The following is a 14,124-nucleotide window of genomic DNA, read 5'->3' as shown; positions in this document are numbered from 1 at the left end:
CAAAAAAACATCACAGGTTCGTGTCATATTTATGCATTACTTGCTCTAATTGTAGAGCATCTGTGATGCATTCATCCTACAGCTGTAGTGCCCCCGCATAGTAGCAATACTTGTATACCTGATGCATTACTCCTCCCACTCATCCCTAATGCATCACTTGTCTCCCTATAACACTGATGCATTATCTGAAGCTGATGCACGCTCCCACCGTTGTTCTGATGCATCCCTCGGTGTTCTCTGATGCATGACTCCTCCCAGCTGATGCACACTCCCGCTGTTGTTTTGATGCATCCCCCGATATTTTCTGATGCATGACTCCTCATCGCTGATGCTCCCCTGCCATTCCCGCTGTTTATTTGATGCATCCCCCGATGTTCCCGCTGTTTGTTTGATGCATCCCCTGCCATTCCCGCTGCTTGTTTGATGCACGATATATATTGGTAGATGTACTACTAGCTACTGGCTATATAATACATTCTTCGGACCCATCCTGCACATTCAGATGAGATAGTGTCTGTGCCCAATTCACCTCAAACGAGGCTGCCAGTTGCATGCGCAAGTGCGCCTGACGATGTGCATACACTACGCACCCATCCTCATGCTCCGTGTCAGTCGGTACAACCTCATTGCGCCTTTCATCCCAACGCCTCGCTTCCCACCTCAGGAATGCTCCTATGCGACACATTTCCTCTCGAAGGAGTGCTACTTCCTCCTCCCATCGCATTGTGCAAGCTCTCGCTTTGCACCATTCAATCCTCATGTCTGTAGGTAGCATCGTTAGAAAGAGAACTCATTCTCGGATAATGCTTACCTTCCAAAGCTCCATTATCATCTTTTTTGCTTCCACCAGCGCCCCGCATATTCCAGATCCACGAGAGCTTTCGTCTGCCTTTGGATTCTCCCCAAAGAATGTCGGACATCGAGCGTATGTCTTGGCGGCTTAAGGGACATAGCGAAGATTGCCAGCCGGACTCATTCAACAAATTACCTAGAACCACCAGTGCCTTATGTGCACTTTCATATCTCCTAGTAGCGGATTCAATCCTAATGTCAATCACCTTGAGAGTGTTGCGAGCTCTGGTATTCGCCCCTTGTCCTTGAAGGTGTCGGTCTTTGTGCTTGAGAATGGCTGTTTGAGCGTGCAGGCAGGAGCGCAAAGAGCGAAGCACATTGTGGCCTTGAGCGTATCAAAGTTGCCATTCTGTCCTCTGCAGGGATTGATCGCAAGGTAGAGACCTCCCGATCTGTGAAGGTAACCATAACTTGAAGCTTTCAGCGGTGGAAGAGATGGAGGAAGGGTTTGCAGCGGTTGCATTGTCCGAGATCCGCATGGCCGCGATGTTGGGCATATAGAGCTCTTGGATCTTGACCCAGGAATCAAGGCGACACTGTAATGCATTACTACACTCGACTAATTTACCTTCTTGATTGTCCGTGACGTGTAAACCACGACCATCCTTGTCAGCTCTCAAGCACCGTCTGAGAGAAAGTATGAGTCACCATGCAAGTGAAAATGTATGAAAAGATGTACTGTTGCTACTCAAGTTCCAGCGCCAAACTGATCAATATACTAGGGGAGCAATCCTCATAAAGTGAGATACGGGCACCGCTCTGCATGCTTTGTTCCTCTTCTTTGGCCAGCGCTAGCCGAACAGACGCTAGTGTTATTACTGAAATGAAAACCAATGTGTCAGTACTTCGTAATGGTGAATGGGTCACATACCATCTGAGTTTCGCTTGAAGGGATTAAGTTGACTTTGATCATTCTCCCAGGCCTCCACCTGCGATCTCCATTGCTCTAAAACCTCCCCATACTCCTCTTTAAGGCCTTCTTCAAGGTCGTTAAGGGCTGCTTGATGATCCGCACATTGAGGCACAGCTTCTTTAAGCTTGCGCTGCATAGTATTACCTGAGAAAACAAATGAGCCCAACTCCCCAACACAAGAGACATACGAACCAAGACCAACAACTTTTTTCCAATTCCAGTCGCCGAAAAAATCATCTAAGGTATCCCACCATGCACCAGGTCCCATCTCCTTGGTGCTGGATGCAATGGGGTTGATGTTGGCCCACCCACATTCTGGTGCTTCGCCATCCGTGCGACCAACACCTCGTTTGAAGTTGAACGAAAAGGTAGTCTGGCATTTCTCGACATGCGCAGGTAAGTGAAACTTCGGCACGAAGAAAGAGATGGCCTTGGAAGTGTGATCGAACTGCATTGAAGTAGGGAATGTGCTCATACGCTGCCATAGCTTTTTATGCCACTGGCAGGCAATATTGTAGGAGATGTTGAGAGTTTTCAGGGACAAATGGCGAAGGGTTGAAAAGAATAAGTAGTCCATATTTATATACCTATTGGCTGTCAGTCAATGCATATCCCGAAGTTCAATAATACTTACTTTTCACCTTTTTGAAGGTCTCCAACTGCGTTTGGCCGTTTCATATTGTGACGGGCACAGTCGATGGTGCCCAGACCAGTAGCAGCCAGGCCCCGGTTGATCTTCGTGTCTGCCATGTTGACTGCAGTATGACTGGAACAAGTAGATTTCTAAACACGATCAGCAGGTAACCACCGCAGTACAGCGGACCAGAGACTTACCTCTTGAACAATGTCGATCTTCTCTGTGAGGAATTCCTTGTACCCTGCCTCCTCTACAAAATAAGTCCAGCCGCGACTTAAACTGGGGTCCGTGATATTGTTGGAAACAACTTTCTGCTTGAGACGGAAGTTGGCGTCGATGGCGACAAACAATGCATACATCCAACTGACAAAACCGTTAAGTATCCACCTATATGATAGAGCCTCCGACTCACCGTTTCGCCTGAGGAGCATTCTCCCAATTGTCTGGTACATTTTTACCAGGGTGCGGACAAGCTGGACACAACACAGCACATTCTCCTTCTACTGTAGCATCCAAGCCTTTGGGGTCATGCCCTCTGCCAGACCGCTTAAGCATGGTTAAATGTCGCCATTCACGTAACATTCACATGAAACACTCATATCGAGACTTTGTGATCGCATTAGCTTTGTTGCGAGCGTGCTGATCAACACACTTACTAACCTTCACAGGGGCCAGACCGGTGTTGTTGGTTCTCTGCGTAAGAGCATTGTAAAATTCATAAGCCGATACCTTAGACTCAAAAGACAATATATGGAATTCCTCCAGGAGACGGAATGTTGCTGCCGTTTTAGGGTTGGCCGTCGTGGAAGGAAACCAAGAGATTCAAAGAAGTTGTTGTACGTGTGCGACTGCATTTGAACAACCGCAGAAGTCGAGTGATACCTCATGAATAGCATGAGAATCCATGACAACGAAATCATCGTTGAAGGCACGATGGGGTTTGGGGCACACCTGACCAGGTGCATGGCCCAATTGGATTCGGAGCCCGAGGGCTTTCAGGGTGACACATTCAAAGAACATTCCATTCCATTTCTGCAGAGCTCGGTCAGAACATCTCATATTATCAAAACGGACAACTGACCTGCAATCTATGGAGTGGATGGAGTTGGTGTGCAGTTTTGATACAGGATGAACATTGGAGATTGACGCCAAAACAGTCTTCACAATGATAGTTGGGGGAAAGATCACTGCACCCAGAACACGGCGCGTTCCTGAGGTTGCCCTTGCCTTCGAGATGCAATATCTCTTCAAGAAACAGAGGGTGATCCTTTAACCACACAAGTAACGGATGATCCTACACACTTTGAGCAATGAGAACACATGATCCGAATCTAAAACTTACTCCTGGTGCGTGACCTATTCTTACATCTTCATCGTTGAACGGCACGGTATCGACATCCCATGATTCAACAGTGTTATCAAATTGAGCAGGGATAAGGGCTGATGTTGTCGACTTAGGCTGGGTTGTTGCCTGGGTGTTCTTAGGAGGCTTGAGATATGACCGTGTGTAGCTAATAGATCCATCCACGCGAACTTGATACTGAGTATGCTGACGATGCTGAATCCCTGATGGCTTGGAAGTGTGCAAGTAGGAATTTAGCTTGGGATTCTTCTTCCGCTTCTTGTTCGGCCACAAGGCATGTAGAGTTCGTGATAGTTCTTCAGTGCAATGGATCACCTGGGATGATGTTGCCCCTGCAGAGGGCAAAGCAGCACTAGCAGAGGTGCTCATGCTCGCGAAACGCGCCAAGTACCACCCAGCGACAAACTCATCAGCTGTGAAATCATTAGTAAGCGATCTGACATTGATCTTCCACTTACCTAGATTCTTGGATGACAGTGGCAGTACCTTTGCCATTCGTGTGCGTGAACGGCTGTCAGTTTTGGTAAACAATGTGGCAGGAAATTCCTCTACCATGTATGCATACAGTTGTGAAAGTCGCTTATGTAATAATCCTAAACCGTCATACAGCACTGTACCTGATCATATTCCTTCTTGCTAACGGTCAACGATGCATCCAACGGCTCGTGCATAAAAGGTCATCTAAGTTGGAGACTCGCGAGTTCATTCGTCTCTTCTTTGTCCTTACTGATTTTCATGGTGAACCACAACCGTCTGGACCGTGAAGGTCAAACTATCCTTGGTACGTTGTTTTGTCGTTGATCATTGATTCTCACTCATTATTGGCAGATGCTGTAATACAGCTTTTATCCTCGTTGACGCTCTCCCTGGACGACGCTCACAATCTCATTCGAGTTGTTGTCGACAGTACCGAGTTACAGTCACCTTCCACTTTGGAGACTCCTCAGCCCCCTGCTCCTCACCCCACTACCCAGATTCATCTCGTGACCTCTCCCATTGTAACTCCAGCTTCCACTTTGCAGACTCCAGTTCCCACTGCGCAGACTAAATCTCCCACCCCCCTTGTTGTGCAGACTCTTCAGCCTCCTGTGTCCCTCTCGGTTCCATCTTCATCCATCCTCCCAACAACCACAACAACCTTCAATGGGGAGGAAAGGCATCAGCAGCAATACAATAGCTTCACCTTTGATATTCCATCTGCTGACGCAAATGGACCATTCTACCTTGTCAACCGAGGTCGCCATGTTGGCGTTTTTGATACATGGTGCGGTTTTTTCCTCACTCTAATTCCAGTATCTGATATTGAATCACAGGCCACGCACTTCCCCCCATGTGATTGGGGTGAAAACATCTTCATATAGTCGTGCACGGTCCTTGTATGATGGGATTTCGCGTATCATGGATGCCATAGACCTAGGAGAAGCAGTATGGCTTCCTTGAAGGGAAGATAGGCGACTCTTGATTCACATAGTTCGAATACAATTTTTGTAGTGAGGATCCGTACAATATAATGAGGATCTGTTGACTCCTTGTGGCAATTACTCTGTGAATAAATGTAGATAATGCGCGAGGTGCGGAATACGTCTAAGTCAAGTGGGAAAGTGAAGCACTAGCATGTCCTGAAGGAGGAATGCGTAATCTACAATGAGACAGATGTGTATAGACTCTACAACACAGCAAAATCAGGGAACACTTGTGTGCCATTCAATACTGTGCTTATTAAGAACTCATATCTTTCTGCGGCATGATATCCTTGACACTTTCCAGTGGCGCTTGACTTCAATATTAAAAAGGTGAGCGTTGCCAGGTGCAACAACAGTGAGCCCCTTCAGTGACAAATTCCGTATTATACGGGCCACCCGACCTCCATAATATCCCGTATGAGACGGGCCAGCTGATCATGGGCCCATGTTGTGTATATTCTCGATGATGACGGATGGGCCGGGACACATATTATTTCCGATGGAGACGGGTGGGCCCATGTATGCCAATGATATATATATCCTTAATGTTGACGGATGGGCCGGGGGAATATGATCATTCATGGAGATGGGTGGGCCCATCTGGGTAATATGTAGAGTAGGATATTATAGACAGCTGGGCTGAAGAGAGATGTAAGGCAAATATTGTTATATAGACGGGCGGGCCGACGTGGGTGTATTACATATATGGGTGGGCCGAGGTAGGGAAATATTACATAGACGGGTGGGCTGACGTAGGGTGTATTACATATACAGGTGGGCCGACATGGAATGTATTACATATACGGGTGGGCCGACGAAAGGGATATCAAATAGACCGGTGGGCCGAGGGTGCTATAAAATATTTATTACATAGACAGGTGGGCCGAGGTGGGGTATAATTATATAGACGGGTGGGCCGATGCAGGATGTATTATATAGACGGGTGGGCCAACATAGGATGTATTACATAGATGGGTTGGCTGACGTGGGGGATAATACATAGATGGGCGGGCCGTCGGGGGTGTATTACATATATGGGTGAGCCTAGATATGTTCCATCAAGACATACAGCTGATGTAGCCACCAGCGAATCAAACACATAGGATACATGTACACTATGAGTGCATATACCTACCATCAACCACCAAATCTAAACCCCTAAGCACAAAAACATGAATCGATCATGTGTGGCATTGACCAATAATCCAGGACTGAAGTGGAAAAACCCCACACCTGAACCCTGGTGTGCAACAAATCCTATTTCTAAGCATGGACACCAGAAGCACAACACCCACAAAAATATATATGTCAAATTTTCAGTGCCAAACCCCAAACCGAGATGTACCAACCCCTGAAACCCGAAACCTGAGACTGCCGGGTCTCAGGTATTGGGTGTCCGGAACTCGGAACTTGGGAGAATTTGGGGAGATCAATACAATTTAATTTACAATCGAGTTGATTGACAACACATTGACTTACCCATGTTTGCAATATATTTTTGTTTAGACATACCGAGTTCCGAGTTCCGGACACCCGATACCCGAGACCCGAGACTGCCGGGTTTCGGGTGTCGGGTGTCCGGAACTCGGAACTTGGGAAAGTTTGGGGAGATCAATACAATTTGATTCACAATCAAGTTGATTGACAAACACATTGACTTAACTATGTTTGCAATATATTTTTGTTTAGACATACCGAGTTCTGAGTTCCGGACCCCCGGACCCCGAAACCTGAGACTGCCGGGTCTCAGGTATCGGGTGTCCGGAACTCGGTATGTCTAAACAAAAATATATTGCAAACATAGTTAAGTCAATGTGTTTGTCAATCAACTTGATTGTGAATCAAATTGTATTGATCTCCCCAAACTTTCCCAAGTTCCGAGTTCCGGACACCCGACACCCGACACCCGACACCCGGCAGTCTCGGGTATCGGGTATCGGGTGTCCGGAACTCGGAACTCAGTATGTCTAAACAAAAATATATTGCAAACATGATTAAGTCAATGTGTTGTCAATTAACTCAATTGTAAATTAAATTGTATTGATCTCCCCAAATTTCCCCCGAGTTCCGAGTTCCGGACACCCGATACCCGAGACTGCCGGGTGTCGGGTGTCGGGTGTCCGGAACTTGGAACTTGGGAAAATTTGGGGAGATCAATACAATTTGAGTCTCGGGTATCGGGTGTCCGGAACTCGGAACTCGGGGGAAATTTGGGGAGATCAATACAATTTGATTCATAATTGAGTTGATTGACAAACACATTGACTTACCCATGTTTGAAATATATTTTTGTTTACACATACTGAGTTCTGAGTTCTGGACCCCCCAACCCCACAACCCGAGACCCAGCAGTCCACAATTCTGGGGTTCAGGGGTTGGCAAAATGTGTATGAATATATGAAAGGTTGAATGAAACATTTTTGAAAGATGTCTCATATCAAATGTTAAGTCCCGAGTTTCGAATTTCGGGTTTCAAGACTCCAGGTTTTGGGACTCGGCACTCCCAAAATCCAGAAGTTGAAACTCGGGATTTGACATTTGATATGAGACATCTTTCAAAAATGTTTCATTCAACCTTTCATATATTCATACACATTTTACCAACCCCCGAACCCCAGAATTGTGGACTGCCGGGTCTCGGGTTTCAGGGTTCGGAGGTCCGGAACCCGGAACTCGGAACTCAGTATGTGTAAACAAAAATATATTTCAAACATGGGTAAGTCAATGTGTTTGCCAATCAACTCAATTGTAAATCAAATTTTATTGATCTCCCCAAATCTCCCCAAGTTCCGAGTGCCGGGACCCCCGAACCCCGAACCCCGAGACTGCCGGGTCTCGGTGTTCGGGGGTCCGGAACTCGGAACTCGGTATGTAGAACAAAAATATATTTTCAACATGGGTAAATCAAATTTTATTGATCTCCCCAAATTTCCCGAGTTCCGAGTTCCGGGACCCCCGAACCCCGAGACCTGGCAGTCCACAATTTCGGGGTTCAGGGGTTGGTAAAATGTGCATGGATATATGAAAGGTTGATTGAAACATTTCTGAAAGATGTCTCATATCAAATGTCAAGTCCCGAGTTTTGATTTCCGGGTTTCAGGACTCCGGGTTTCGGGACTCCGGGCTTCGGGACTCAGCACTCTTGAAACCCAGAAATCGAAACTTGGGACTTGACATTTGATATGAGACATCTTTTAAAATGTTTAAACCAACCCTTCATATATCCATACACATTTTACCAACCCCCGAACTCCGAAATTGTGGACTGCCGGGTTTCAGGGGTCCGGGGTCCCGGAACTCGGAACTCGGAATTTGGTATGTAAGACAACAAAAATATCTTTCAGGGTTCAGGGGTTAGTGAAATGTTTATAGATATACGTAGATTAATTCAAACATGTCTGAAAAATTTCATTCATCTCAAATGTCAAATCCTGAGTTCCGGACTTCGGGACTCAGCACCCGGCAGTCAGGGTTGGGGGTTCGGCACTGAAAATTTGACATTCGGGTGTTCAGGTTTTGGGTGATATCTAAATCAACAACTTCGAGTTCTGCCAAAGCGTGAAACTTGAAACCCAGTGTGCAACATGTTGATTTTTCATTTATATCACACAAATCATCGAGTTCCGAGTGCCGAGGGCTGAGACCCAAAGCCTGAGACCTGAAAATATGTACACAACATGTCCATTTTTCACTCACTGCACAAATCACCGAGTTTCGAGTGCCAAAGCGTGAAACTTGAAACCCAGTGTGCAACATGTCCATTTTTCATGTACATTACACAATTCATTGAGTTCCGAGTGCCGAGGGCCGAAACCCGAACCCCGAGACCTGAAAATATGTATGCAACATTTCCATTTTTCACTTGTTGCACAAATCACCGAGTTTCAAGTGCTGAAACCCGAAACTCGAAACCCAGTGTGCAACATGTTCATTATTCATTTACATTACACAGATCATTGAGTGCCAAGGGCAGAATCCTAAAACCCGAAGCCCAAAAACATGTATGCCACATGCCCATCTACTCATTGCACAAATCACCAAGTGTCGAGTGCCGAAACCCGAAACCCGGTACTTCAAATCAGTAGTCGGGTACTTGGTACTTGGTTCTGATACTTGGTACCCGAGAATCAGTAGTCAGGTACTTGGTACTTGGTTCTAATTCTCGGTACCTGGGAATCAATAGTTGGGTACTCCAGCCAATAGTCCCGAGTCCCGAGTACTGATATTTGGTATTCGGTAGTCAGGTTTGGAACTTGGGTCTTGGTTTGGTTATCATTTGACTGAGATATTGGTAGGCAATATTGGCACTCGGAGCTCAAATACTGACTATCAACTATCAAGTGTCGGGACTTGGTAATCGGTAGTTGAGACTTGGTGCTTAAATGGATATTGCATATATACATAAAAATACAAAATATGTTCCTATGTGTTCATTTCTAGGTGAACAGACTTTGGAATTATATCTCAATCATCTATTCAACAATAGAAACAATGTATCAGGAGCTCAGGACCATAGGGTAATCCTTTATTGTATAGTGTACCTCCCCCTCTTCTGGTGGTTCACCCGCTGGGGGTTTTTCCCTGTAAAGCTGGACCTCAAGGACTGTAGGGAGTCTATTCCTGAGCATATTCGGAGTAGATATATCATATAACCAGCCCAGGACACACAGGATCCTTCTCCAGGAACAAAGCATAGACAATTGCACTTGTGACATTTTTTCACAATTTTCAGTATCTTGCCCTTGCATCCATGATCCAACCTTTTAATATATAATGAGCATAGCTTATATTCTTGCTTCTTATGACCAAGATCAGCTCACAATAGGCTGGAGTTTGTGAGCTAGTGTGCATACTTGCCATTTTGCCTGATAAGGGGCCCATGCCTTCAAAACATTGAATCTTCATAATCAGAAACCTGGGGTACATTTCAAATATCTTAAGTATCATAGACATAAATTTACAGACAAATCAACCAAGAATTGAGTACTGAGGAAGTGAAATGGGTAAGAAATTGAGTGTGGGAAACTTCAAAGACCCAAAGCATCGAAAATGGTTAGTTGAGCAGTGGTAGGACTTTAATGCTGGGTCAACTCATATTTTCACTATATCCCTTCTACCCACCCCCTACCCTCAGGGCAGTAGGCAGTATGGGTTCCTTGGGTAGTTTACAATCTATCCTACATATTTGTAATGATATTTTTGGCCTGAATCATATATAAATGTGACTTTATATAAAAGATGTCTACTGTCACTCTCCACACATCATTTTGCCTATCATTACATCAATCCTTCATGAATATTTCTAAGCTTTTAAGCTATTATAATGGATGTATATGGGTGTTATTCCAGGTCTCTGATCACATCACAGGCTTGTCATGTTGGATATCTCGACATAATGTGCAAGTCTCGCTATTAATATTCATTCTTTATCTTTAGACTCACTTACTGCACACATGTATTTCATTTGTCATTATTGATGTTTTGGATTTCTTTAGCTTATATCTTGGTCACATGGTAACCAATGGACGAGAAAAGACTACAAATAAACTCACCTAGACTCGGACTACAACCTTGATTAAGCTGACTACTGATTCCCAGATACCGAGTATCAAAACCAAATACTGAGTACCAATTACCATGTACCAAGTACTGCGTAATGAGTAACAAGATAACCAATTGACAAGAAAAGACTACCACTACACTCACCTGGACTTGGACTACAACCTTTGGTAAGGAGTTAAGCATAATAACAACTTTCATTTTTTCATTATTGCTGATGTTTTGCTGAATGACAAGGAAAGACTACCAAATCACTCACCTTGACATGGACTACAACTGTCATTTTTCATTATCATTTGCCTATATTGACTACCGAGTCTCGAGTACCAACCACTGACCACCGATCACCGAGTGCCGAGTACCGAGTACCGATAGGGAATAGTGTGGGTGAACCCCGGGGTATGAGTAGCACTACCCCCACCCATACCCCATGATATACCCACACCCACCTTGTGGGTGTGGGTTTTTTGGTGGGTATCAGGGAGAAACTACCGAGTCTTGAGTACCAACCACTGACCACCAATCACCGAGTACCAAGTACCGAGTCCCGAGTCCTGAGTCTCGAGTCCCAAGTCCCGAGTCCCGAGTCCCGAGTCTCGAGTCCCGAGTCCCGAGTCTCGAGTCCCGAGTCCCGAGTCTCGAGTCCCGAATCCTGAGTCCCGAGTCCCGAGTCTCGAGTCCTGAATCCCGAGTCCCGAGTCCCAAATCCTGAGTCCCGAGTCCCAAGTCTCAAGTCTCGAGTCCCGAGTCTCGAGTCCCAAGTCCCGAGTACCGAGTCCCGAGAACCGAGTACCGAGTACCGAGTCCCAAGTACCAACCACTGACCACCGATCACTGAGTGCCAAGTACCAAGTACCAAGTACCAAGTCCCAAGTCCCAAGTCCCAAGTACCAAGTACCGAGTACTGACAAATACAATTCCCAGGTTATTTGAGCCCTACACCAATGGATAATACATACAAATACAATTTGTGTCCATTTGAAGTACCGGGTTTCAGGTTTTGACACTCGACACTTGGTGATTTGTGAAATGAGTGAAAAATGGACATGTTGTGTACATGATGTTGGGTTTCGGGCTTTGGGTCTCGGCCCTCGGCACTCGGAACTCGATGATTTGAGTAATGTAAATGAAAAATCAACATGTTGCATGCCGGGTTTTGAGTTTCGGGTTTCAGCACTCAAAACTCAGTGATTTGTACAGTGAGTGAAAAATGGACATGTTGTGCACATATTTTCGGGTCTCGGGGTTCGGGTTTCGGCCCTCGGAACTCGGAACTTAATGACTTGTGTAATATAATTGAACAATGGACATGTTGCACACCCGGTTTTGAGTTTCGGGTTTCCGCACTTGAAACTCAGTGATTTGTGCAACAAGTGAAAAATTGAAATGTTGCATACATATTTTCGGGTCTCGGGGTTCGGGTTTCGGCCCTCGGCACTCGGAACTTGATGATTTGTGTAATATAAATGAAAAATGGACATGTTGCATGCCGGGTTTTGAGTTTCAGGTTTCAGCACTCAAAACTCGGTGATTTGTGCAACAAGTAAAAAATGGACATGTTGTGCACATATTTTCGGGGTTCGGGGTTCGGGTCTCGGACCTCGGACCTCGGAACTCAATGATTTGTGTGATGTAAATGAAAAATCAACATGTTGCACGCCGGGTTTCAAGTTTTGGGTTTCAGCACTCAAAACTCGGTGATTTGTGCAATGAGTGAAAAATGGAAATGTTGTGTACATATTTTCGGGTCTCGGGGTTCAGGTTTCGGCCCTCGGAGCTCGGAACTCGATGATCTGTGTAATATAAATGAAAAATCAACATGTTGCATGCCGGGTTTCGAGTTTTGGGTTTCGGCACTTGAAACTCGGTGATTTGTGCAACAAGTAAAAAATGGACATGTTGTGCACATATTTTCGGGGTTCGGGGTTCGGGTCTCGGACCTCGGACCTCGGAACTCAATGATTTGTGTGATGTAAATGAAAAATCAACATGTTGCATGCCGGGTTTCAAGTTTTGGGTTTCAGCACTCAAAACTCGGTGATTTGTGCAATGAGTGAAAAATGGACATGTTGTGTACATATTTTCGGGTCTCGGGGTTCGGGTTTTGGCCCTCGGAGCTCGGAACTCAATGACTTGTGTAATATAATTGAACAATGGACATGTTGCATGCCGGGTTTCGAGTTTTGGGTTTCGGCACTTGAAACTCAGTGATTTGTGCAACAAGTGAAAAATGGAAATGTTGCATACATATTTTCGGGTCTCGGGGTTCGGGTTTCGGCACTTGGCACTCGGAACTCAATGAATTGTGTAATGTACATGAAAAATGGACATGTTGCACACTGGGTTTCAAGTTTCACGCTTTGGCACTCGAAACTTGGTGATTTGTGCAGTGAGTGAAAAATGGACATGTTGAACAATGGGTTTCAGGGTCTCGGGTTTGAAAAATAGCATAATAACAACTTTCATGTTTTCATTATCATTTGCCTATATTGACTACCGAGTCTGATAAGAGACCCCTTGGATGATTCATTGCTCAATGAAATACTACCTGATTGGAAGTGTGCTGGTCATCAGATATTCATTTGTCGACTCCCGGGTCCCGGAACTTGGAAGTCGGTATGGTTGACCCAAATTTGGGTGGTCAGAACTTGGCATCTCATAGGGCAACACAAGCTTCACACCCTGGATTCCAAATTCTGCAAGACAACCTGTGCACCATCAAAGGCCATGTCAGGAGATCACCTGCTGCTCCGGGAACTCAGGAACTTTGATTTATTACCTCCTCTGAGTACGGTTGACCCAAAGGTTGGTAATCGGAACTTGGCTTCTCATAGGGTAACACAAGCTTCGCACCCCGGATTCCAAATTTTGCAAGACAACCTGTGCACCATCAAAGGCCATGTCAGGAGATCACCTGCTGCTCCAGGAACTTGGTAACTTTGATTTTATTACCTCCTCTGATTTGGTTGATGTACAACTACCTCAGCTCCATCGTGTTTACAATTATGATACACATGGGCCCACCCATCTATATTTTATACCACCCTCGGCCCACCCGTCTAATACAACATCCCATACAACACCCTCGGCCCACCGGTCTAATTAATATGCGTCTGGGCCCACCCGTATAATACAATATTGTATAATACCCTCGGCCCACCCATCTAATTTAATATGTGTCTGGGCCCACCCGTGAATGTGATAACAAGTACCTACCCATCTATCTCATACACATCTACCTTAATATATCCATCTGCATAATATCCAACTACCTCGGCCCACCCGTCTACCTAATATTCATGTACATCGGCCCACTCATCTACTCTATATATCCCCT

The 14,124-nt window shown here is 45.4% G+C and overlaps 2 protein-coding genes across 2 annotated transcripts; one reads left to right on the top strand and one right to left on the bottom strand.

The window, feature by feature from the left end:
- Nucleotides 1–463: 463 nt before the first annotated feature.
- On the bottom strand, nucleotides 464–4,134 carry F5891DRAFT_1129937 (uncharacterized protein; the record flags this gene model as incomplete). Its single annotated transcript, XM_041364462.1, has 15 exons — nucleotides 464–762; nucleotides 812–1,077; nucleotides 1,237–1,479; nucleotides 1,541–1,670; nucleotides 1,724–1,909; nucleotides 1,958–2,359; nucleotides 2,407–2,548; nucleotides 2,600–2,765; nucleotides 2,815–2,937; nucleotides 2,989–3,008; nucleotides 3,063–3,181; nucleotides 3,266–3,456; nucleotides 3,484–3,490; nucleotides 3,537–3,696; nucleotides 3,745–4,134. The coding sequence occupies 15 exons, from the start codon at nucleotides 4,132–4,134 to the stop codon at nucleotides 464–466; spliced, it is 2,844 nt and encodes a 947-aa protein (XP_041222874.1).
- A 366-nt stretch (nucleotides 4,135–4,500) lies between these two features.
- Nucleotides 4,501–5,205, top strand: F5891DRAFT_1191992 (uncharacterized protein; the record flags this gene model as incomplete). Its single annotated transcript, XM_041367541.1, has 3 exons — nucleotides 4,501–4,546; nucleotides 4,594–5,029; nucleotides 5,079–5,205. The coding sequence occupies 3 exons, from the start codon at nucleotides 4,501–4,503 to the stop codon at nucleotides 5,203–5,205; spliced, it is 609 nt and encodes a 202-aa protein (XP_041222873.1).
- Nucleotides 5,206–14,124: the final 8,919 nt, after the last annotated feature.

Source organism: Suillus fuscotomentosus (assembly GCF_016647785.1).
Source record: "Suillus fuscotomentosus strain FC203 chromosome Unknown F5891scaffold_47, whole genome shotgun sequence".
NCBI classification, from domain to species: Eukaryota; Fungi; Basidiomycota; class Agaricomycetes; order Boletales; family Suillaceae; genus Suillus; species Suillus fuscotomentosus.
The sequence above is the reverse complement of the archived record's forward strand: the minus strand, read 5'-3'. Positions and strand labels throughout refer to the sequence as shown.